The sequence below is a fragment of the Bufo bufo genome, chromosome 10 (assembly GCF_905171765.1).
Source record: "Bufo bufo chromosome 10, aBufBuf1.1, whole genome shotgun sequence".
In the NCBI taxonomy this organism is placed as follows: Eukaryota; Metazoa; Chordata; class Amphibia; order Anura; family Bufonidae; genus Bufo; species Bufo bufo.
In genome coordinates, this window is record NC_053398.1 from 50,967,443 (window position 1) to 50,993,235 (window position 25,793).

Sequence of the window (25,793 nt, forward strand, 5' to 3'; positions counted from 1 at the left end):
AGCTGATCGCTGGGGTCCCAGGCGTCAACCCCCATCGATCAGATGCTGATAATTAAGAGCCTGGTTTAAAGGGGCCATAATTGAAAAGTTTGCCTCCAACTGCAGTCATTTTTACATGTTGTCCTGGTTTTCAATACAGCACTTTTGTAAACACAGACACATGTACATTGACATTTGTCTTTTATCCACAGGATCACTTCTGGCAAAATGCCCATAAAGCCATTCTCCTTTCCTCTCCCAGAAACACGATTTTTCCATACCACGAAATATGTGTACAAGTTCAAAATCCGATACAGTGCCCATTTTTGGTATGTTTTAAGAAGATATCAGTTGTATTTCCTATAGTTAGGCCTCATGCACACGACCGTGGTGTGTTTTGCGGTCCGCAAATCGCGGATCCGCAAAACACGGATGGTGTCTGTGCGTGTTCCGCAATTTGCGGAACGGCACGGACAGCCTTCAATATAAATGCCTATTCTTGTCCGCAAAGCGCGGACAAGAATAGGACATGTTATATTTTTTTAGCAGGGCCACTGAACAGAGCAATGGATGCGGCCCCATTGAAGTGAATGGGTCCGCATCGAAGCCGCCAAAACGGCGGCTTGGATGCAGACCCAAACAATGGCCGTGTGCATGAGGCCTTAGTCTGCAAGTCATCCTCTGGTTATAATGATCTTCTGACACTGAGACATTAGATCAAAGCATCACCATCACAGGTTACCCCAAATAAAGGGGTTTGTTGGCATCTGTCAGCACATTTGTGCCTATGAAACTGGCTGACCTGTTGCGCTTGGCAGCTGAAGGCATGTGTGTTGGTCCCATGTTCATATGTGCCTACATTACTGAGAAAAATGTTTTAATGTATGCAAATGAGCCACTGGGAGCAATGGGGTGTTGCCATTACACCTAGAGGCTCAGCTCTCTCTGCCACTGCAACGTCCTCTTCACTTTGATTGACAGGGCCAGGTGTGATGATGTTTTCACTGCCTGGCCCTGTCAATCAAAATGCAGAGCAGAGTATCTGGGTGTAATGGCAACGCCCCCGTTGCTCCTAGAGGCTCATTTGCTTACAGTCAGATCCATAAATATTGGGACATCAACATAATTCTAACATTTTTGGCTCTATACACCACCACAATGGATTTGAAATGAAATGATCAGGATATGCTTTAACTGCAGGCTGACAGCTTTAATTTGAGGGTATTTACATCCAAATCAGGTGAACGGTGTAGGAATTACAACAGTTTGCATATGTGCCTCCCACTTGTTAAGAAACCAAAAGTAATGGGACAATTGGCTTCTCAGCTGTTCCATGGCCAGGTGTGTGTTATTCCCTCATTATCCCAATTACAATGAGCAGATAAAAGGTCCAGAGTTCATTACAAGTGTGCTATTTGCATTTGGAATCTGTTGCTGTCAACTCTCAAGATGAGATCCAAAGAGCTGTTCACTATCCGTGAAGCAAGCCATAATTAGGCTGAAAAAACACAACAAACCCATCAGAGAGATAGCAAAAACATTAGGCATGGCCAAAACAACTGTTTGGAACATTCTTAAAAAGAAGGAACGCACCGGTGAGCTCAGCAACACCAAAAGACCTGGAAGACCACAGAAAACAACTGTGGTGGATGACCAAAGATTTTTTTCCCTGGTAAAGAAAACACCCTTCACAACAGTTGGCCAGATCAAGAACACTCTCCAGGAGGTAGGTGTATGTGTGTCAAAGTCAACAATCAAGAGAAGACTTCACAAGAGTGAATACAGAGGGTTCACCACAAGCTGTAAACCATTGGTGAGCCTCAAAAACAGGAAGGACAGATTAGAGTTTGCCAAACGACATCTAAAAAAGCCTTCACAGTTCTGGAACAACATCCTATGGACAGATGAGACCAAGATCAACTTGTACCAGAGTGATGGGAAGAGAAGAGTATGGAGAAGGAAGGGAACTGCTCATGATCCTAAGCATACCTACATCAGTGAAGCATGATGGTGGTAGTGTCATGGCTTGGGCATGTATAGCTGCCAATGGAACTGGTTCTCTTGTATTTATTGATGATGTGACTGCTGACAAAAGCAGCAGGATGAATTCTGAAGTGTTTCGGGCAATATTATTTGCTAATATTCAGCCAAATGCTTCAGAACTCATTGGACGGCGCTTCACAGTTCAGATGGACAATGACCCAAAGCATACTGCAAAAGCAACCAAAGAGTTTTTTAAGGGAAAGAAGTGGAATGTTATGCAATGGCCAAGTCAATCACCTGACCTGAATCCGATTGAGCATGCATTTCACTTGCTGAAGACAAAACTGAAGGGAAAATGCCCCAAGAACAAGCGGGAACTGAAGACAGTTGCAGTAGAGGCCTGGCAGAGCATCACCAGGGATGAAACCCAGCGTCTGGTGAAGTCTATGCGTTCCAGACTTCAGGCTGTAATTGACTGCAAAGGATTTGCAACCAAGTATTAAAAAGTGAAAGTTTGATTTATGATTAATATTCTGTCCCATTACTTTTGGTCCCTTAACAAGTGGGAGGCACATATGAAAACTGTTGTAATTCCTACACCGTTCACCTGATTTGGATGTAAATACCCGCAAATTAAAGCTGACAGTCTGCAGTTAAAGCACATCTTGTTCGTATCATTTCAAATCCATTGTGGTGGTGTATAGAGCCAAAAATTTTAGATTTGTGTCGATGTCCCAATATTTATGGACCTGACTGTATATTAAAACATAATTTTTCTCAGCAATGTGGACACATATGAACATGGGACCAACACAGACGCCTTCAGCTGCCAAGTGCACATGTAACAGGTCAGCCAGTGTCATAGATACAAATCTGCTGACATGCCCTTTAAATGGATAGGTGATAAATGGTAGATATGGGGTGGGTCTGGCCTCTGGGACCTCCACTGGTAACCATAAATGTGACCCTAGTCCTCCATGCTTGGATTTGTTTGCCAGTGCTGTAGACATCGTATTGAGTAGCAGGGAGCATACTCAACCATACATGGAAACTACTACTAGCTGTGGACAGGGGGGTCCCATGTTTTTGAGATTTGTTGCAGTTCCAGCAGCGATGGAAGAAAGTGGGCAGTGGGCTGAGGAAGTCTGTTTGGTTTCCTTTGTGCAGCAGTGATGTCCTGTACACACCACCTCAGTGCCGCAGCCAATCAGTGACCTTAGCAGTCATATATGCTGAGGCCAGTGATTGTCTGCACAGTGACATAGTGTGCATAGGATGTCGCTGCTGCAGCCAAGAAGATGGCGTAATTTCTGCAGGACTTTATCAGCTATTCTATCACAATTACTGCTGCTGGGCACATTTTAATGTAACTTGGGCAACCCTTATAAAGGGAACCTGTCACCTAAAAAACGCCTTCCAAACCGCCAGCATTACCTTAAAGTAGCCAGCGGTATGTTCCTAAAGATCCTTTTCTTCCTCCGGCTAGATGCACCAAAATCCTGAAAAATGAACTTTAATCCCCTGCACGCGCTATGTAACAGCAGAGTTTGAAGTCAAGGGGGCAGCGGGCTCCTCGCTTCAAGTCAAGATAACCACGCCCCCTTTCCCTGCCCCTTCACCTCTGATTGACAGCCGCGCATTTACACTCGGCCGGCTTTGCTGAACAGTCGAAAGCTATCGGCTGTCAATCAAAAGCGAAAGGCTGGGAATAGGGGCGTGGTTATCTTGACTTGAAGCGAGGAGGCCGCTGCCCCCTTGACTTCAAACTCTGCTGTTACATAGCGCGTGCAGGGGATTAAAGTTCATTTTTCAGGATTTTGGTGCATCTAGCCGGAGGAAGAAAAGGATCTTTAGAAACATACCGCTGGCTACTTTAAGGTAATGCTGGTGGTTTGGGAGGCATTTTTTAGGTGACAGGTTCCCTTTTTTTTTTGGGAGTATTGGATTGTGGTGATTAATATCTCCTTGGTGGCCCTATTTCAACTTTTCACTGTGTATTCAATTAAACCCTTAATTCAACATTTTTGTTCCCTGTACTGCCTACTTTTACCTGTGCTTAAAATAGGGTTGCTAGGCATGGTCCGTCTATCTGTTGAAGGACGGAGGACGCAGAAGCACGCAGCGTGCAGGGTCACATTACTGACAGCCAGGGACTGTAAGTAAATGATTAAAGCCAGGTCCTCCCCAGCAGCTGATAACAGTGCCTGGGCTGTGTGCACTTCTCCCTGTCCCTGCGCTTGGCAGACGCTCCCTCACTCAGCAGAGCTGGAGAATGCAGAGTGGAAGCAGCGCAGACCAGGGAAGGGAGATCTGCCGTCTGCTCAGTGTATAAATGAATGCAACATGTGGTAAGAGGACCCCTCTGTGCTGCAGGAGATTAACCCTTTAGGGGGGAGGGCTCTGGTTACTGACACTTTTGGGGGGCTATTGTTACTGGCTAGTGAGGGCAGGCGGGATTAGCCTCAGGGTGAGGGCAGTGGTGGCCATCTTAACTGAATAGTGAGATTGCAGTTTTATGCAGACTGGTTGCTAAGGGCTGAATCTTATTAAATATGGGGTAAGTCAGTCTAATAGTAACTGATTCTGGAATATCATGTTATTAGTAACTACATATATGAAAATTGAAATTAGGGTCTAAATGTGACAGTTATCCTTTAATATTTTAGCGCATTAGCCTTATATCTATTTTTGTATCTGTAGCTCAGAAGACACAGAAAATAAGTATGTTATGAGTGAATTATTGGTAAGTTAAAAAAAGACATAATCCTAAAATATGAATAACTGATTTCAATTGTTCATACGCATGAAATTTAATAAACTACCCTTCCTGCTATTTAGAGTAAGTTCACATGTAGTACCACAGAATAGGGTCCTTAAAAAATTGTTTTTGTTGTTTAATGTTCTGATGTATTGCCACCTGCATAGTTTTGTATAGTGTTAATAATCATTACCCTGCCCTTGTAGGAAGCAAGGAGTTATACCTAGGTCAGCCCCCAGTTCTCTTTCTAGTGTAAGGTGAGGAAGAGAGTGTAGCTACACGTGCTCATTCCTTGGGGAAATTAGGTGGCCTGAGTCCCAGAGAATCACTATCTCTGAGATATTTGCATCAAGAAAGCATTGTCTGTTTAGGGTCCATTCACACGTCCGTATGTGTTTTGCGGATCCGCACATCCCCGTCACTCTCATAGAAAATGCCTTTTCATGTCCACAATTGTGGACAAGAATAGGACATGTTGTATTTTTTTGCGGATCCGAAAGAGCGGATGCGGACAGCACATTCCGGCCCTATTGAAAATGAATGGGTCCGCACCTGTTCCGCAAAATTGCGGAACGGATGCGGACCCTTTTGCGGACGTGTGAATCGACCCTTACAGTAGTCCATAGAGAGAAAAGAACTAGAATATCCAGAATCTACAAGGCGGAGCATTGGACTCAGTCAGTAAGGTATTCGCTGTTTAAAGATGATAAAGACTTTACTGCAGTTAGAGCAACATTGCTAATACTACTTTCAGCCTTTGACATGGTCCTGGCCAGCCGTATCTTAATCCTGTACCCCTCAGCCTGGGGATTACAGACAAATTTTGCAAAAACCTTATTGCCAGCCTCAGATTCTGCAGAGCGATAGACTTTGGAAAGTACAACATTTTGTACAACTGGCCAGGTTACTGACTCCAGCATCAATTACCTGCTACAGGACCTACATATCCTGCTTTGCACCCCTACCACACTCATACCACCAAGGGCATGCCGACTATCATCAGGCAGGAGCCCCAACTCAACAGCTTTTGACCGGCCAATTCTCGGCATATTTGCCTGGTTGCGGCTGGATCTCCGCCGGTTTCCATTATAGTTAATTGGGCCGGAAGCCAACTCTGTGGCTTCCGGCAATCCCGAGTGACCTGGCAGGCTGTTCCCTGCCAGATGCCACAACACTAGTGTGAAACTAGCCTAAGGCCTCATGTACACGGCCGTTGCTGGCCGTGGCCTGTATTGCAGCCTGCAAACAGTATGCGGGCACCGGCTGTGTGCTCCTCGCATCACGGATGCAGACCCATTCACTTGAATGGGTCTGTAATTCGGAGCTGCGGTGTGGAACGGAGGCATGGAACGCAACGGAAGCACTACAGAGTGCTTCTGTGGAGTTTCTGTCCGTGCCTCGATACTGCAAAAAAATAGAACTTGTTAAATTTTTTTTGCAGTGCGGACGGATCACGGACCCATCCAAGTTGAATGGGTCTGGATCCGTCACAGCAGCCGCGCGGATGGTGCCCGTGCATTGGGGACCGCAAATTGCGGTTCCCGATGCACGGAGCGTCCGAACAACGGCTGTGTGCAAGAGGCCTTATGTGAATAAGCTGGTGTCGCTAGAGCCACTACCACTCCCATCCTCTTCTCCTCCTGGGCCATTGCACACACTATTTCCGTAGCTGAAAAATCCATTCCATAAATCTGAATACGGTTATTTCTGCAGCATTGACATGGATTTCTGCAAGCTCCATTTAGATAATGGGCCATTTGCAGACATTTGCAGCAACAAACCTGCCAGTGTGAACACTAAGGCCTCTTTCACACGGGCGTCATGTTTTTTGCCCGGATAAGATGCGGGTGCGTTGCGGGAAAATGCTTGATTTTTCAGCTCAAGTGCAAAACATTGTAATGCGTTTTGCACGCGCGTGAAAAAAATCGGCATGTTTGGTACCCAAACCCGGACTTCTTCACAGAAGTTCGGGTTTGGGTTAGGAGTTCTGTAGATTGTATTATTTTCCCTTATAACATGGTTATAAGGGAAAATATTAGCATTCTTAATACAGAATGCATAGTACAATAGGGCTGGAGGGGTTAAAAAAAAAATAAAAAAAATTTAACTCACCTTAATCCACTTGATCGCGCAGCCCGGCTTCTCTTCTGTCTTCTTCTTTGCTGTGCACAGGAATAGGACCTTTGATGACGTCACTGTGCTCATCACATGGTCCAATCACATGGTTTATCACCATGGTGAGGGACCATGTGATTGGATCAAGTGAAGTGACGTCACCACAGGTCCTTAGCCGGCAGCTCAACTTTACAGAAGAAGACAGAGATCTGCAACTACGCGATCAAGTGGACTCGGTGAGTTAATTTTTAGTTAATTATTTTTTTTTTTTTTAACCCCTCCATCACTATTTTACTTTGCATTCTGTATTCAGAATGCTATTATTTTCCCTTATAACCATGTTATAAGGGAAAATAATACAGATCGGGTCCCCAGCCCGATCGTCACCTAGCAACCATGCGTGAAAATCGCACCGCATCCGCCCTTGCTTGCGGATGCTTGCGATTTTCACGCGGCCCCATTCACTTCTAGAATATAGAGCATGCTGCGATTTTCACGCAACGCACAAGTGATGCGCGAAAATCACCGCTCGTGTGCACAGCCCCATAGAAATGAATGGGTCAGGATTCAGTGCGGGTGCAATGCGTTCAACTCACGCATTGCACCCGCGCAGAATACTCGCCCGTGTGAAAGGGGCCTAAAAGTTTAATTTTATTTTGTCAAGTTTTTCTATGTTGACCTACTTTCTTGTGTAACTTTTTTTGATAGGATTCTATAAGGGCCATACTTGGCAGCCTTGATAATTTGCAACCTTTCTCAACAAAACATTTCATTATTTTTCCCTGTATCCTTTGAATGATAACGCAAATGTAATACAACACCAGTCACTGTATTATAGGGATGTGAATATCTAGGAAGAGAGTCTTAGGTATTGATTACCTATGTCATCAATATCTTAATCCTGGAAAATCCCTTTCCGTTTTGCGGGCCGTTTTTTGCATTCCGTATACGGTCCGTATACGGAACCATTCATTTGAATGGTTCCGCAAAAAAAAACAGAATGTACTCCGTATGCATTCCGTTTCCGTATTTCCATTTTTCCGTTCCGTTGAAAGATAGAACATGTCCTATTATTGCCCGCAAATCACGTTCCGTGGCTCCATTCAAGTCAGTGGGTCCGCAAAAAAAAGGAACACATACGGAAATGTATGTCTTCCGTATCCGTTCCGTTTTTGCGGAACCATCTATTGAAAATGTTATGCACAGCCCAATTTTTTACTTACTGCCAGGTCACCCGGGATTGCCGGAAGCCACAGAGTTGCCTTCCGGCCCAATTATATACTGTATATGCCATACGGAAAAACGGAACGGAAACGGAAACACAACGGAAACAAAAAAACTGAACAACGGATCCGTGAAAAACGGACCGCAAAACACTGAAATAGCCATACGGTAGTGTGAAAGAGGCCTAAAAGGAATATTTTATAGGAAAAAGACTTTCCCAGTATAAACAGCAATGTCTGTTCAAGTCTATGCTATTGAAAAAACGGTTACTAATGTTTTTTCATAGTGGTTAGCAGAATTGTGGTTTTTTTTAATACTCCTGGTAAATGAACTTTTTCTCCCTGACAAAAATGACTGGTATCCTCCAGATAAGAGTAAATGGGAAAGTGCGTCTCGTCTAAAGTTTAAACACTGTCAGTCATTTCTCCAGCCATTTCCATATTTCTTCACAATATATGTGGAGCCTTATGCTTTAGTTTACGGTAAGTGTTCTTTGTTATAGCATATATAGTACTGTAAAATATATAGTATATAAGTCTATTATACAGTATACACAACTGAACATTTATATGCCTTTATGGGCAGGGGCATCACTAGGCCAAAACATCCAGGGCCGAGCCCCGAATATTGCGTCGCTGTCCTCAGGATGCAGATACAGTTGAATATTGCAGTACGGCACATGAGAAAATTGCAACCTGCCCTGCCATAAATCACTCTTATAGGCCTAAAGCCTGTAAGAGATTGCCTGCGTCCTGGCTCAGGCTGCGCAATGATGTCATAGTGGTTGCCTGCGCAGGGAGCAGGCAATGCAGGCAAGAAGAGGCCTCTGGCCTGCATCGCGAGCGGTGGCGGAAAGTGGAAGTGAGGTGAGTATTTGATTGTTATTTTTATATACACCACTTAACTGATGTGGCACTACATGGGGCAGGGGTATCAGTGCAGGGGCATTATAACTACTGGGGAACTATAAGGGGCAGACTGGGGCATTACAGTGGGCTTTATAACTACTAGGGGCACTAGAGGGGCATTACAACTACTGGGGACATTTTAACTAATGGGGCAATACGGGGGTCATTTTAACTACTGTGGGCACTATAGGCAGAATTATAACTATTTGGGACAGTACTGGGAGCGTTATAAGTACTTAGGCACTACAGGAGGGCATTTTAACTGCTTGGGCACTGGGGCCTTATAACTACTGGGGCACTATAGGGGACATTTTAACTACTGGGGCACTATATAGGTTGGCATTTTAACTACTAGGGAATTATAACTAGGGTTGAGCAAATCAAAGTATCCAAAGTGGACTTCAATCCAAATTTCAAGGAAAATTTGATTCGCCGCGAAGCTGAATTTCTTTGTGCTTCGTGGTAACTAATCAATTTTCCCTGAAATGAAGCTAAAAAAAAACTTTTCACATCATCCATTTGAGCGCGAAGAGGCCGCCACAACCATCTTTATTGAAGATGCTGTGCAAAATCTTGTGCATGGTGACGTATGACATCATCACGCACAGCGCAAGGCTTCGCACGGGATATTCAATTGAGATGGCCGTGGCAGCCTCTTCGCACTCAAATGGATAAGGTGAGTATTTTTTTTAACTGATTAACCCCTGAAAGGCTTGATTTTTCATCTCAGATGCCGCGATCAGCAATGAATGCGGCATCTGAGGGGTTCAATGACGGGGAGGCGGCGCAATCCCTGTCATTGCACCCGCTACTTACAAAGAAATGTGCTTTGTGACGAAGTAACTACACAGTAACTACTGGGGTTACTATAGGAGCCATTATAACTAATGGAGGCACAATAGAGAAGTCTTAATACTATTGGAGGCACTACAGGGGACCTTATTAATACCAGGGGTACTATAGAGAGGCCTTATTACTACTTGGTGGTGTATGGTGGGCATTTTTATTGGGCACAATATGAAGGGCACTACTACTAATACGGGCACTCTTGAGGAGCAGTATCATTATTGGGGGCACTGTATGGAGTACTTTTACTAATGAGGACACTCTGGGAGATAATTATTGCTGCTGGTAGGATTTTTATATTGCTGTAGGGGTACTATCTGTATGATATTATTTCTGCAGTATAGGGTCATAGGGGAGCACAGTGCGCGCAGTATTACGGAACCAACAGGATAACACTGTTGGGGCATTAGGGTGAGTAGTATGATGGAAAAGTGAGGAACCTAAGATGTCTGTGTGGCAAACTCTACAGAGACATGTTTACATAGAACGCAGAGACAGTTGCCTGTAATGATAAAGCAGAGAGACCTGCGCTCCTTACTTCATCATTCCTCCCTCTGTTAGTGCTCCACACTGCTGGTCTGTGCAGGGGGCAGGGCCGGCAGTCGGCTGTGCTCCTCCTACACAGACCTGCATCTCCATGTGTATGCTGCTGCTAGGGAGATCATCGGAAGAAGCAGGTGAGTATGTTAATTTTTTTTTCTACTTCCTGTGAAGGGGGCATATACCTGGGCATAATACTATGAGGGGGCACATAACTGGGCATATTACTGTCGGGGCATATATCTTTGCATAACTTCTGTGAGGGGGCACATATTAGGGCATAACTACTGTGAGGGGCACATATCTTGGCAAAACTACTATGAGGGGCACATGTGTGCATAGAGAGCTGTGTATGAGTCAGTTCTGGCACATGCGCAGTAGTGTGCATGTGTCAGGTCCACTGAAAGCTGGCAGGAGGTGGTGATATTAGCAATGGTCAGCAGTAGTCCTGAAACCCAACAGGAGCGGTCACGTGACCGTGAAGAGGATCGTGGAAATGCTGCTGCTGCTGGGGGTAAGTATGGCTTTACTACAGGTTAGATTCGGGCCTCATTTTTTAGGTAGGGCAGAGAACCCCATTAAGATCAATAGCATGTGTAGCAGGTAGTTATGGTAATGAAACTTAAACCCCCTACAAAATTATTTTTCCTCTGGATATTTAATATAAATCATTTTTATATTATCATTTTATGATCATTTTATATTATCAGTTTTTCGAACTATAAAACACACACTATTTAGTAAAAAAAAATCTTGCTCAATCATGCCTGTAGTCCGCCATCAGGGTATTCCAGCAGTGCCAGACCCTCTGACTGCTTCTGTAATGACTCGTACTCCCTCTGCCTTCTCCTGTCTCACTTACATAAACCGGAACTGAAGCCGGCATCAATGTGCCTGTCTGGGACTTCTAGCCCAGGGGGTGGCAATGCTGGATGGTTTCTGGCATCCTGAATTCTGGGCAGGCTTAGGGCACAGTCCTCAAAAGAGGCTTAGATCATGATCACAAATCTTTCCTGGCTAATGGCAAGCTCTGGAAGTGAGGCTGATTCAGTGATGGCTGACGTCACCATCAATCCAATGCACCTCACTTCTGGCAACTCCGGGGACTGTGCCTCCAAGCCTGCCCGGAATTCAGGATGCCAGAGACCATCCAGCATCGTCACTCACTGGGCTAGAACTCTCAGCCAGGTAGTCAGGCACATTGATGCAGGCTGCAGGCTTCAGTTCAGGTGTATGTGAGCAGGGCAGATGTATATGTTGCAGTGCTGTGTGTGTAAATATATATGTATATGTATATATATATGTATATACAGTCAGGTCCATAAATATTGGGACATCAACACAATTCTAACATTTTTGGCTCTATACACCACCACAATGGATTTGAAATGAAATGAGCAAGATGTGCTTTAACTGCAAACTGTCAGCTTTAATTTGAGGGTATTTACATCCAAATCAGGTAAACGGTGTAGGAATTACAACAGTTTGCATATGTGCCTCCCACTTGTTTAGGGACCAAAAGTAATGGGACAATTGGCTTCTCAGCTGTTCCATGGCCAGGTGTGTGTTATTCCCTTATTATCCCAAATACAATGAGCAGATAAAAGGTCCAGAGTTCATTTCAAGTCTGCTATTTGCATTTGGAATCTGTTGCTGTCAACTTTCAAGATGAGATCCAAAGAGCTGTCACTATCAGTGAAGCAAGCCATCATTAGGCTGAAAAAACAAAACAAACCCATCAGAGAGATAGCAAAATCATTAGAAGTGGCCAAAACAACTGTTTGGAACATTCTTAAAAAGAAGGAACGCATCGGTGAGCTCAGCAACACAAAAGACCCGGAAGACCACGGAAAACAACTGTGGTGGATGACCGAAGAATTCTTTCCCTGGTGAAGAAAACACCCTTCACAACAGTTGGCCAGATCAAGAACACTCTCCAGGAGGTAGGTGTATGTGTGTCAAAGTCAACAATCAAGAGAAGACTTCACCAGAGTGAATACAGAGGGTTTGCCACAAGATGTAAACCATTGGTGAGCCTCAAAAACAGGAAGGCCAGATTAGAGTTTGCCAAATGACATCTAAAAAAGCCTTCACAGTTCTGGAACAACATCCTATGGACAGATGAGACTAAGATCAACTTGTACCAGAGTGATAGAAAGAGAAGAGTATGGAGAAGGAAAGGAACTGCTCATGATCCTAAGCATACCACCTCATCAGTGAAGCATGGTGGTGGTAGTGTCATGGCGTGGGCATGTATGGCTGCCAATGGAACTGGTTCTCTTGTATTTCTTGATGATGTGACTGCTGACAAAAGCAGCAGGATGAATTCTGAAGTGTTTCGGGCAATATTATCTGCTCATATTCAGCCAAATGCTTCAGAACTCATTGGACAGCGCTTCACAGTGCAGATGGACAATGACCCAAAGCATACTTCAAAAGCAACCAAAGAGTTTTTTAAGGGAAAGAAGTGGAATGTTATGCAATGGCCAAGTCAATCACCTGACCTGAATCCGATTGAGCATGCATTTCACTTGCTGAAGAAAAAACTGAAGGGAAAATGCCCCAAGAATAAGCAGGAACTGAAGACATTTGCAGTAGAGGCCTGGCAGAGCATCACCAGGGATGAAACCCAGCGTCTGGTGATGTCTATGCGTTCCAGACTTCAGGCTGTAATTGACTGCAAAGGATTTGCAACCAAGTATTAAAAAGTGAAACTTTGATTTATGATTATTATTATGTCCCATTACTTTTGGTTCCTTAACAAGTGGGAGGCACATATGCAAACTGTTGTAATTCCTACATCGTTCACCTGATTTGGATGTAAATGCCCACAAATTAAAGCTGACAGTCTGCAGTTAAAGCACATCTTGATTGTTTCATTTCAAAGCCATTGTGGTGGTGTATAGAGCCAAAAATGTTAGAATTGTGTCGATGTCCCAATATTTTTGGACCTGACTGTGTGTATATATATATATATATATACACAATCAGCTATGTACAGAGCTGTGTTCATCATGGGTTGATGGGTTGTACGCAACTGTGCTGTATGTGTATGTCAGCTGTGTAGCAGGGCTGTGTTTGTTAGGTGTGTACGCAGCAGTTTTGTGTGTGTAAGTTACTGATGTTGGCCAATCCACTTCATTAAACGACTAGCGAAGCTTTAATAAATAGAAAATATTTTATTTTATTTTATGTTGTCTAAGGCCTCTTGCACACAAACATGTGTTGGCCGTGCCTGTGCTGCGGTCCGCAATGCATGGGAAGGTGGGCCAGCCGCATGCGGATGGCGACCCTATTCACTTGAATGAGGTCCGCGATCCGCCCGTTCCGCAAAAAAATAGGACAAGTTCTATCGTTTTGCGGAACGGAACCCCACAAAAGCACTTCGTAGTGCTTCCGTGGGGTTCCGATCCGCGCTTCCGCACCGCATCTCTGGATTTGCAGACCCATTCAAGTGAGTGGGTGTTCCGTGTATTTTGGACCCACCGTATGCGGGCCGCAATGTGGCCACGGGGACACACGGCCATGTGCAAGAGGCCTAAGGGTAAAGTCAGGTTTCCGTTTTCTGATGCGGTTTTGGAAGCCAAAATCAGCTATTTATTTAAAAAAGAGGAGAAGGCGTATCTGTCCTTTATACTTTCTCTTCTTTTATGATCCACTCCTGATTTTGGTTTCCAAAACTGCATGCAGAAACCTGGCTGTGTGGCCGTACACTAAACCTGAATATTTATTGCATATCTTTTTGAAAACCCCTTTAAAGGTGATTTCAAGGACTTACCTATTGATGATCTATCTTTAGGATAAGTTATCAATATCAGATTAATGGCAGTACAACTCCCAACACCTCTGCCAGTCAGCTATTTTCATTAGCTGCAGTGCTGGAATAATGAGGCGAGGCCACTACATAGCTCACTTCCAGAGCAACAGCTAGGAGTCAGATAAGGATAGGATCAGGGGCGTAATGATCGCGGTCGCAGAGGGTGCGACTGGGCCGGTGGGGGTAGGGGGCCCGCTGCGCTCACAGCATGAAGTACCAGCATGAAGTACAGTGACAATGTCAGGCCCTGTCAGAGCGCTCTTCAAACAGGTATATTATGCGCCCCGGGTGCACAGACAAGAGGGGGCGCACATACTCACCCGGCAGTTCTTGTCACTGCCGGGCTGTCGTCTCCAGAGTGAAGCAGGGAGCTCTCTCTGCTCCCTGCTTAACTTTTCTTCTGAACTCTGGCGCGCCCCCTGCAGGTCGCACATGGCGCTGCTGGCTGTGGGAGGAGCGCTGAAGGCCCAGGAATCGGCCTCCAGCACAGCCAGCAGCGCGATGTGAGTGCCGGAGCGTGTCATCAGGGAAGAAGGTAAGTATGTGTTTTCTTTCATAAAGCTGCAGACTGGAGGCAAAACGGGGGCCACAACAAGAGTGAGGGGGCACAAAAGTGGGCATAACTACTGTGAGGGGGCACATATGTAGGCATAACTGCTATGAGCGAGCACATAACTGGGCATAATTACTGTGAGGGGGCACATATCCAGGCATAACTACTATGAGGGGGCACATAATGTGGCATAACTACTGTGAGGGGGCACCTAATCTGGCATAACTACTGTGAGGGGGCACATATGTGGGCATAACTACTGTGAGGGGGCACATATGTAGGCATAACTGCTATGAGGGGGCACATAACTGGGCATAATTACTGTGAGGGGGCACATATCCAGGCATAACTACTATGAGGGGGCACATAATCTGACATAACTACTGTAAGGGGGCACATATCTGGCCATAACCAGTGTGAGGGGCACATATCTGGCCATAACCAGTGTGAGGGGGCACATAACTGGGCATAACTACTGTGAGGGGGCACATATCTGGCATATCTTCTGTGAGGGGGCACATATCTGGGCATTACCACTGTGAGGGGGCACATATCTGGCCATAACCACTGTGAGGGGGCACATATCTGGAATATCTACTGTGAGTGGGCACATATCTGGCATATCTTCTGTGAGGGGGCACATATCTGGGCATTACTACTGTGAGGGGGCACATATCTGGCCATAACCACTGTGAAGGGGCACATATCTGGCCATAACTACTGTGAGGGGGCACATATCTGGGCATTACTACTGTGAGGGGGCACATATCTGGGCATATCTACTGTGAGGGGACACATCTGGGCATAACTACAGTGACGGGGCACAAAAGTGGGCATAACTATTGTGACAAGAACAAAGGTGGGCATAACTACGGTGAGGGGCCACAAGGAGGACATAACTATTGTGAAGGGGCCACAAGGTGGGCTTAATTACTGTGAGGGGCCACACTGTGGGCATTAGTACTGTGTGGTAGCACTTAGGGGAAATGTCCTAGATTATCCTGCTATACATTGGCATGGCTCAGTCTTACAGGCCAACACAGCGCCCCCTGCTGGTGATTTCACAGGGGCAGTCACCATCCCTTCCTTATGTGATTATTCTTTTTTTCTCTATCACCGCAGGGATCTTGTTCTGGATCCAGTGGTCGTCATGCCAACACCAGTGACACCCTGGATGAGGTAGGACCAGATTTATTTAGTTAGTACTGGGTGAGTGTAGCCATGCATTAGGCTTAGTGTAAAGAAAATTTGCCGTCTCTTTGTATAAATTGGGGGGGGGGGGCCCAATCCAAAGTTTGCACTGGGGCCCATAACACTCTATTTACGCCACTGGATAGGATAGGTCATCAATAGGTACTGTAAGTCCTGGAAGCCGCTTTACCATCATATATGACAATATTGTGTTAAAAAATGACTATTTATATCATATTACAGTATTCATAACATTTTCTTATACTTATGTTTACTAATGCAGACTCTAGTGAAAGCTGCAGTGAGAAAAATAGTCAGGTATTTCCATATTTAAATCTTTATCCATCAAGTAGAGAAGATGTATCAATGGGGGAGTTATCAGTAGTGGATGCCTAGATATAAAAATTGGTGTCCACATGGCATACATAGTTGCGCTTTTATTTTTTTAGACCACCTCATGACCTTTCTACTGTATGTATATGGCAGTCATTTGCAGCAAGAAAGGATGGACATCTTTAATAAATGTTATGTTGTTTATGACTCCTATTAGTCAGATAATACATTTGGTACAAGCCATTTTCTCCATCATTGTAGTACAATTTACACTCATATTTTGGCTGACTTTGCTAGGGAAATGTGAGGGCAACTTTAGGCTGGACATGTGCACAAATGGGGACATTTATAAAGACCGGAAATTTAGACGCTGGTCTTCATCCCTCCTGCGTTGGCGGTTCATGCGCCTGAGTTATGTAGTGGCGCTGGATTTAACACTCCCTTGCTGGCCTAGATTTAGACCATTATTATGTTCCCCTTTACCTGCAGCGGAAAAGGGGAAAATGTGGTGTATATCTGTTTATAAATGACCCCCAAAATTCTTCATTTTTCATGGCATTTTTATGATATATTTTATTTCAATTTTCAATTTTTTTAAGTTAAAAAAACACTGTGATCAGATGTTAAAATCTGGTGAAGTCTACACACAAGCTACTGTAATTAGTTTCCCGCCCCTTTTGTTGCATGTTTGGAGTCATTGACCTTTTATTTCAAATAAGGTATGTTCTAGGACTTTAAAGGGAATCTGTCACTAGTATATTATCAATTTTTTTTTTTTAATGAATCCATGTGTAATAAAGTACCTTATTTCCATATGTCTTGTTTTTTTTATTCTGTGTCTTGTCATTTCTTAAAAAAAAACGCTTTTTATGATATTCAAATGAAGCTGTAAGGAGCCCAGAGGGGCGTTATTCTTTGTCCACGGTGCCCAGGAACGCCCCTCGGAAGTGCCGTGCCCGCCTAAATTTGAAAACTAAGAACTCCTCCAAGATCGCCTAAATCACCTCCCAGAGGCGAGGCTAAGTGCTCCCCCCCCCCAGCGCCGCGCTCTGCGGCAAGCACCCCCGATCCTCCTCTCGCCCGCAGCCAAAATCCCACGCAGGCGCAGTGCCGGCGATTGCCTGCGCCTGCGCGATGATAAGACGACTGAGGGCAACAGCTTCAACAGCGTCACTGGGCATGCGCCGATCCCAGCTGGCTGAGGAAACAGCGAACACGTCACTGGGATCGGCGCATGCCCAGTGACGCTGTTGAAGCTGTTGCCCTCAGTCGTCTTATCATCGCGCAGGCAATTGCCGGCACTGCGCCTGCGTGGGATTTCGGCTGCGGGCGAGAGGAGGATCGGGGGTGTTTGCCGCAGAGCGCGGCGCTGGGGGGGAGCACTTAGCCTCGCCTTTGGGAGGTGATTTAGGCGATCTTGGAGGAGTTCTTAGTTTTCAAATTTAGGCGGGCACGGCACTTCAGAGGGGCATTCCTGGGCACCGTGGACAAAGAATAACGCCCCTCTGGGCTCCTTACAGCTTCATTTGAATATCATAAAAAGCGTTTTTTTGAAGAAATGACAAGACACAGAATAAAAAGAACAAGACATATGGAAATAAGGTACTTTATTACACATGGATTTATTAAAAAAAATTTTTGCTAATATGCTAGTGACAGATTCCCTTTAAAAACACCAGAAATTTTTTTGCCTGTACAAAATGTTACAAATTAGAAAAACACTTGTTAAAACAACAAAATAAGCATTTAGCAAAAGCTAAAAAAAAATACCTGAAGGTCCGTTCACACGGGCTGTTTACATGCAGCAATCACCTCTGCTGCATTGGGTTAAGGGATTGTTGCTGCGATCACTCATCCCTATACAGATTCACTGTTTCTGGGCAGTAGATCCCTGTCTACAATGGATGATCTGCAGCCCAGAAGCAATGATTTAGGTGTCCACATCACCGATGCTTTCAGCTGATGAACAAGCATTTGCTTATTTATCAGGTGATTGGCTGCATCGGCTAAATATCCTCCAATGTTCATGCCTTATTTCTGCCCTTGTGCAGGGACCAAGAGTTTTACTCTTACTTGAAAGTAGTGGAAAACTTTCAGAAACACTCCATCCCCACATACTGTAAATATGTTATGCATAGCAATAATTTCCCCATCAATGGCTATCATATTTTTCCATTCAGATTGATGAGGATCTAGCAGAGGTGACCCAGGAGAGTACACTACTTTTATATTTTTAAAGAGGAGCTGTCCCCTCTCCTGACATGTCTGCTTTAGTAACTACTTGCATCCCCTATGTAATAACAATGCAATTATGGAACTTCTATTCTTATTACTATATTACTATATGTTGTGCTGTTCCTTTATTATTTCTATTATTATACTACTAAGGCCAAGTTCACACATCAGTTATTTGGTCAATTATATCTGCGACGCACGACAACGGCCATGGGTCCCTTAAAGCAAATGTTTTTTGTGACTCTAGTTGCAGTGAAGCAACAAGGGCACAGGGCCCCTTTAGTGATGTAGTAGATGGTACCCAGGTGTAGGAATGCCAGAGTGGTGTAGAGTGGCCTAAATGTCCCTTAATGTTGGTGCACGTGTCACAGTGCTCCTACCTGGATACGCTGGAACCCAGGCGTTGTCATTCGAAGAAGAGCAAATAGGGGGAATAATCGAGGGATTTGAAAAAATAACTTGAGCCCAGACCTGGTGATGAAGTTCAATAACAGCTTTACTTGAATAAACATTTCTCCAACAGTTTCAGGCTTTGTCTTGGTTCCCAGCAAGCGTTAGCATTAACTCTGTCAGGCAAACAAACTCAACTCTGCTACATCTGTTGCTCTCTGGCTCTGCTGTGCTGACAAGCTTACTGTATAACTTAGCTTTTTTCTTTATGCTGCAACTTCTCTCTGTAGTTTGTTTCTAGATTAATACCAGGGAATCTATACCGCCTGGCTTCAGAGGCTTTGGCCTCTGTGTCCAGCAGAGCTGAAGGTGCTCTAGCTGGCTTAGGCAGGACACGTCCAGCAGAGACGTGGACCTGCTTCCTTCCCCTAGCAGGGGGTACTTTCCTGTGTGGGCGGAGCCTGCAGCCCAGAAATCTGCATAAGCTCCTCCCACACAGTGCTTCAGAGCGATCTGTGTCTGCAGGGGAGAGAGGACTGTGAGCTTCAGGAACAGGACAAGGTGAGTAGCTACTGTGTTTTTTTTGTTTTTTTTAAGGGTACTTTCACACTAGCGTTTTTCTTTTCCGGCAATGAGTTCCGTCGAAAGGGCTCAATGCCGGAAAAGAACTGATCAGGTATATCTCCATGCATTCTGAATGGAGAGTAATCCGTTCAGAATGCATAAGGATGTCTTCAGTTCAGTCATTTTGACTGATCAGGCAAAAGATAAAACCGCAGCATGCTACGGTTTTATCTCAGGCGAAAAAAAATAAAGACTTGCCTGAATTTTTTTCCATAGGAATGTATTAGATCCGGCATTTAAAATACCAGAATGCCGGATCTGTCCTTCCAAAAAAGGTGAAAAAAATAAATGCCGGATCCGTTTTGCTGGATGACACCGGAAAGACAGATCCGGCATTTCAATGCATTTTTCTGACTGATCAGGCATTTTTTAGACTGATCAGGATCCTGGTCAGTCTTACAAATGCCATCAGTTGGCATACGTTTTGCCGGATCCAGCAGGCTGTTCGACGGAACTGCTTGCCGGATCACTCTGCCGCAAGTGTGAAAGTAACCTAATACAGAGGGGGCACAGAGGGCTTTATTACTATGGAGGGGGCACAGAGGGCTTTATTACTATGGAGGGGGAACAGAGGACTTTATTACTATGAAGGGGGCACAGAGGGCTTTATTACTATGGAGGGGGCACAGAGGACTTTATTACTATGGAGGGGGCACAGAGGACTTTATTACTATGGAGGGGGCACAGAGGGCTTTATTAATATGGAGGGGGCACAGAGGGCTTTTTTTTTTTACTATGGAGGGGGCACAGAGGGCATTACTAATGTGAAGGGGGCACAATGGGCATTTCTATTATGGGGGGCACAGAGCCAGAGGGCATTACTACAATGAAGGGGGCACAGAGGGCATTATTACTGTGAAGGGGGCACAGTGGGCATTATTACTATGAAGGGGTCACAGTGGGCATTACTATAAAGGGGGCACAATGGTAATTATTACTTTGAAGGTGGAACAGTGGGGATTTCTACTATGGAGGGGGTATAGAGGGCATTACTAGCACAGTGGGCATTACAACTATTAAGGGGTCTCAATGGGCATTATTACTGTGAAAAGGGGACAATGGACATTATTACTATGAAGGGGCACAGTGGGCATTATTACTATAAAGGGGGCACAATGGAGATTATTACTATGAAGAGGGCACAATGGGGATTATTACTGTGAAGGGGCACAATGGGGATTATTTCTATGAAGGGGGCACAATGGGCATTATTACTATGAATGGGGTACAGTGGGCATTATTACTATAAAGGGGGCACAATGGGGATTATTTCTGTGAAGGGGCCACAATGGGCATTATTACTAAGAAGGGGGCACAATGGGGTTTATTACTATGAAGGGGGCACAGTGGGCATTATTACTATAAAGGGGGCACAAAGGGGATTATTACTGTGAAGGGGCACAATGGGGATTTCTACTATGGAGGGGGCACAGAGGGCATTACTAGCACAGTCGCCATTACTACTATTAAGGGGGGCACAATGGGCATTATTACTATGAAAGGGGCACAATTGGGATTATTACTATGAAGGGGGCACAATGGGGATTATTACTCTGAAGGGGGCACAATGGGCATTATTACTAAGAAGGGGGCACAATGGGGTTTATTACTATGATGGGGGCACAGTGGGCATTATTACTATGAAGGGGTCACAGTGGGCATTACTATAAAGGAGGCACAATGGTAATTATTACTTTGAAGGTGGCACAGTGGGGATTTCTACTATGGAGGGGGTATAGAGGGCATTACTAGCACAGTGGGCATTACAACTATTAAGGGGGCTCAATGGGCATTATTACTGTGAAAAGGGGACAATGGGCATTATTACTATGAAGGGGGCACAGTGGGCATTATTACTATAAAGGGGGCACAATGGGGATTATTACTATGAAGAGGGCACAATGGGGATTATTACTGTGAAGGGGCACAATGGGGATTATTTCTATGAAGGGGGCACAATGGGCATTATTACTATGAATGGGGTACAGTGGGCATTATTACTATAAAGGGGGCACAATGGGGATTATTTCTGTGAAGGGGCCACAATGGGCATTATTACTAAGAAGGGGGCACAATGGGGTTTATTACTATGAAGGGGGCACAGTGGGCATTATTACTATAAAGGGGGCACAAAGGGGATTATTACTGTGAAGGGGCACAATGGGGATTTCTACTATGGAGGGGGCACAGAGGGCATTACTAGCACAGTCGCCATTACTACTATTAAGGGGGGCACAATGGGCATTATTACTATGAAAGGGGCACAATTGGGATTATTACTATGAAGGGGGCACAATTGGGATTATTACTCTGAAGGGGGCACAATGGGCATTATTACTAAGAAGGGGGCACAATGGGGTTTATTACTATGAAGGGGGGCACAGTGGGCATTATTACTATAAAGGGGGCACAATGGGGATTAGTACTATGAAGGGGCACAAAGACGTCATCACAACTGTGAAAGGGGCACAGAGAGGGCACAATGTGGGCATAACTACTGTTAGGGGGCACACATCTGTACAAAACTACTGTGAAGGTTGTACAATGAGGGCAATACTACTGTGAGGGGGTACAATTTTTTTTAAGTATTGGTGGAGGGGGTGCCAAAGAAAGGACCCGCCCCGGGTGCCAAACACCCTAGGCACACCACTGCAGTGCAGTCTCATTAGTTTAACTAGTGCTGCCCCACGACCGCACCATGTGGTCCTACATCATGTCAGAAGAAGTTACAGGTTCTCTTATGCCAAAGACTGTTGATGTTCCCGTCCTTCAGATCTGGCAGCTCAACCAGGTCTAAATGATTTGCTATAAAATCAATAGTGTGAAAAGCCCTTTCTTTGTATTTACAGATAAATTATAATTTAAAACTGATCCCAATCATGGAACAATCACTGACTCATTGACTTATTAGCAAATGAGATTATTACACTTCATTAAATAGGAGACGTCTATAGCATTCTCCCTACAAAGGGTTACACACATTAACTACAGCACGTACACAGTTTAAAAGGTAACAATTGTGATTTGTTTAATCAAAAAGACAAGGCACAAGCAGTTTACTTTGTGTGGATCCATTCTGCTGTGCATTATCAAAGTGGACGTTTCTTAACAGTCAAACAGTATTTTTTGTTAGTGCTGATTCTGGGTGAATGTGGGTAAAATCCATAGCAGCAGAGTGGATTAGATGTTAAAAAAAAATCCACACGCTGTGAAAAAATGTCTGCCATCAATCTGCACATAACTTACAGGGGTTATCCAGCCCCTATAATGCCCCCCAAAATGCCCGGGCCCCTCACACAGGTTATACTTACCTCGCTCCGCACCCACGTCGCTTCTGATGCCTGCACGGCCAGTGCTGTATCTCCCCGTCACAGGTAAGTTTAACCTGTGTGAGGGGCCCGGGCATTTTGGGGGGCATTATAGAGGTTGGATAACCCCTTTATCATGCGCATGCGGTGCACATTTTAATAAAATTGACCAGCTTCAGATTTCCACCATAGATTTTACCCTTTGCAATGGAGAAGGTAGAATCTACTGCAGAAAATTCCGATACAACTCATGTGGGTTCTACAGCAGATTTGCAGCAAAGAAAAAAATACTCTTCCGCTACAAAATATGTCCAGTGTGGCTGTAACATAGTAACATAAAATAGCAACACGTGCTAAGACTGCTACATATTTGTGGCAGTAGAAAGTGGAATTTCACAACTAAAGGATCTTCTGGTAAAGAAACTAATTTTCAAATATCCTGCTAGGGCATTCTGAGTTCATGTAGGACCAGAGATGGCAGCAAACATGGGGTCAAAAAGAGGCTTTGATGCAGCATTTGCAAGTTTCAACTGTTTTCTATTATCTATTAAAACTTGATTGTTAATAACTTGCTTACTGATAATGTCTGTGCCATTTTGTATAGTTTTTGATGCTTACATAGCCACGTGGCCTTCTCGTTTCACAATACAGTAACCCAGACTTGGGCATGTCTGCAATGGTTTGTTATGTTATATTTTGCCATGTTACCCTATGCACTGTACACCATTATGATCTGTATGGTTGGCAATAGGGATGGGGCTAACCACCCCATTCCTCCCTTCTTGGTAGGAGTGAGCTGGTCCAGCTTTCGATTAAGAGAGGGCAGAGCTAGTATACAGTGTCGGAATGGGGTGCCTAGGACTTACCAGTAAAATTTATTGTGGGGGCCCACCATAATACGGATACATTCAAATGTTGAGGTGCTGTAAGCTGCCTACAGTGCCTTGCAAAAGTATTCACCCCCTTGACTTTTTTCATATTTTGTTACATTACAGCCTTAAATTCAATGTTTTGTTAATCTGAATTTTATGTGATGCTTCAGAACACAATAGTCTAAGTTGGTGAAGTGAAATGAGAAAAATATATAAATAAAACTATTGTTTAGAAATTGAAAACAGAAAATTGGCATGTGCGTATGTATTCACCCCCTTTGTTAGGAAGCCCAAAAAAAGCTCTGGTGCAACCAATTACCTTCAGAAGTCACATAATTAGTGAAATGATGTCCACCTATGTGCAATCTAAGTGTCACATGATCTGTCATTACATATACACACCTTTTTTGAAAGGCCCCAGAGGCTGCGACACCTAAGCAAGAGGCATCACTAACCAAACACTGCCATGAAGACCAAGGAACTCTCCAAACAAGTAAGGGACAATGTTGTTGAGAAGCACAAGTCAGGGTTAGGTTATAAAAAAATATCCAAATCTTTGATGATCCCTAGGAGCACCATCAAATCTATCATAACCAAATGGAAAGAACATGGCACAACAGCAAACCTGCCAAGAGACGGCCGCCCACCGAAACTCACGGACGGGGCAAGGAGAGCATTAATCAGAGAGGCAGCACAGAGACCTAAGGTAACCCTGGAGGAGCTACAGAGTTCCACAGCAGAGACTGGAGTATCTGTACATAGGACGACTATAAGCCATATGCTCCATAGAGTTAGGCTTTATGGCAGAGTGGCCAGAAGAAAGCCATTACTTTCAGCTAAAAACAAAAAGGCTTGTTTTGAGTTTGCAAAAAGGCATGCGGGAGACTCCCAAAATGTATGGAGGAAGGTGCTCTGGTCTGATGAGACTAAAATTGAACTTTTCGGCCATCAAAGAAAATGCTATGTCTGGCACAAACCCAACACATCACATCACCCCATCCCGACAGTGAAACATGGTGGTGGCAGCATCATGCTGTGGGGATGTTTTTCAGCAGCCGGGACTGGGAAACTGGTCAGAGTTGAGGCAAAGATGGATGGTGCTAAATACAGGGATATTCTGGAGCAAAACCTGTCCCACTGTGCGTGATTTGAGGCTAGGACGGAGGTTCACCTTCCAGCAGGACAATGACCCCAAACACACCGGTAAAGCAACACTTGAGTGGCTTAAGGGGAAACATGTAAATGTGTTGGAATGACCTAGTCAAAGCCTAGATCTGAATCCAATAGAAAATCTGGGGTCAGACTTAAAGGGAACCTGTCACCTCCAAAAAAACATCCCAAGCCGGCAGCAGTACCTGAGAGTAGCCAGCAGCGTGTTTGTAACGATCATTTTCTTCCTGCAGGCAGATACAGCAAAAACTGTAAAAACGTTCTTTAATCCCCTGCCGGCTTCTCTAGTCAGGCTTGAAGTCACGGGGGCAGCGGCCTCCTTGCATCAAGTCGCGGTAACCACGCCCCCTTCCCTGCCCCTTCGCTGTGACTGACAGCCGGCAGTTCAGCAAAGCCAACCGAACTCTCTGCATAAGCGCTGTCAGTCACAGCAAAGGGGCAGGGAAGGGGGCGTGGTTACCGTGACTTGATGCAAGGAGGCCGCTGCCTCCGTGACTTCAAGCCTGACTAGAGAAGCGCGCCGGCAGGGGATTAAAGAGCGTTTTTACAGCTTTTGCTTCATCTTCCTGCAGAAAGAAAATGATCGTTACAAACACGCTGCTGGCTACTCTCAGGTACTGCTGCCGGCTTGGGATGTTTTTTGGAGGTGACAGGTTCCCTTTAAAGATTGCTATTCACAAGCGCAAACCATCCATCTTGAAGGAGCTGGAGCAGTTTTGCAAGGAGGAATGGGCAAAAATCCCAGTGGTAAGATGTGGCAAGCTCAAAGAGACTTATCCAAAGCTACTTGGAGCTGTGATTGCCGCAAAAGATGGCTAAAGTATTGACTTTAGGGGGGTGAATAGTTATGCACATTGACTTTTTCTGTTATTTTGTCCTATTTGTTGTTTACTTCACAATAAAAAAAAAAAAAAAATCTTCAAAGTTGTGGGCATGTTCTGTAAATT

The 25,793-nt window shown here is 44.7% G+C and overlaps 1 protein-coding gene across 1 annotated transcript; it reads left to right on the top strand.

The window, feature by feature from the left end:
• Window positions 1-207: 207 nt before the first annotated feature.
• MAJIN (membrane anchored junction protein) lies at window positions 208-16,310 on the top strand. The gene is made up of 5 exons (XM_040408901.1): window positions 208-308; window positions 4,663-4,705; window positions 7,544-7,619; window positions 8,428-8,541; window positions 16,198-16,310. Exons 1-5 carry the CDS (start codon window positions 208-210, stop codon window positions 16,308-16,310), a joined length of 447 nt encoding a protein of 148 aa, XP_040264835.1.
• Window positions 16,311-25,793: the final 9,483 nt, after the last annotated feature.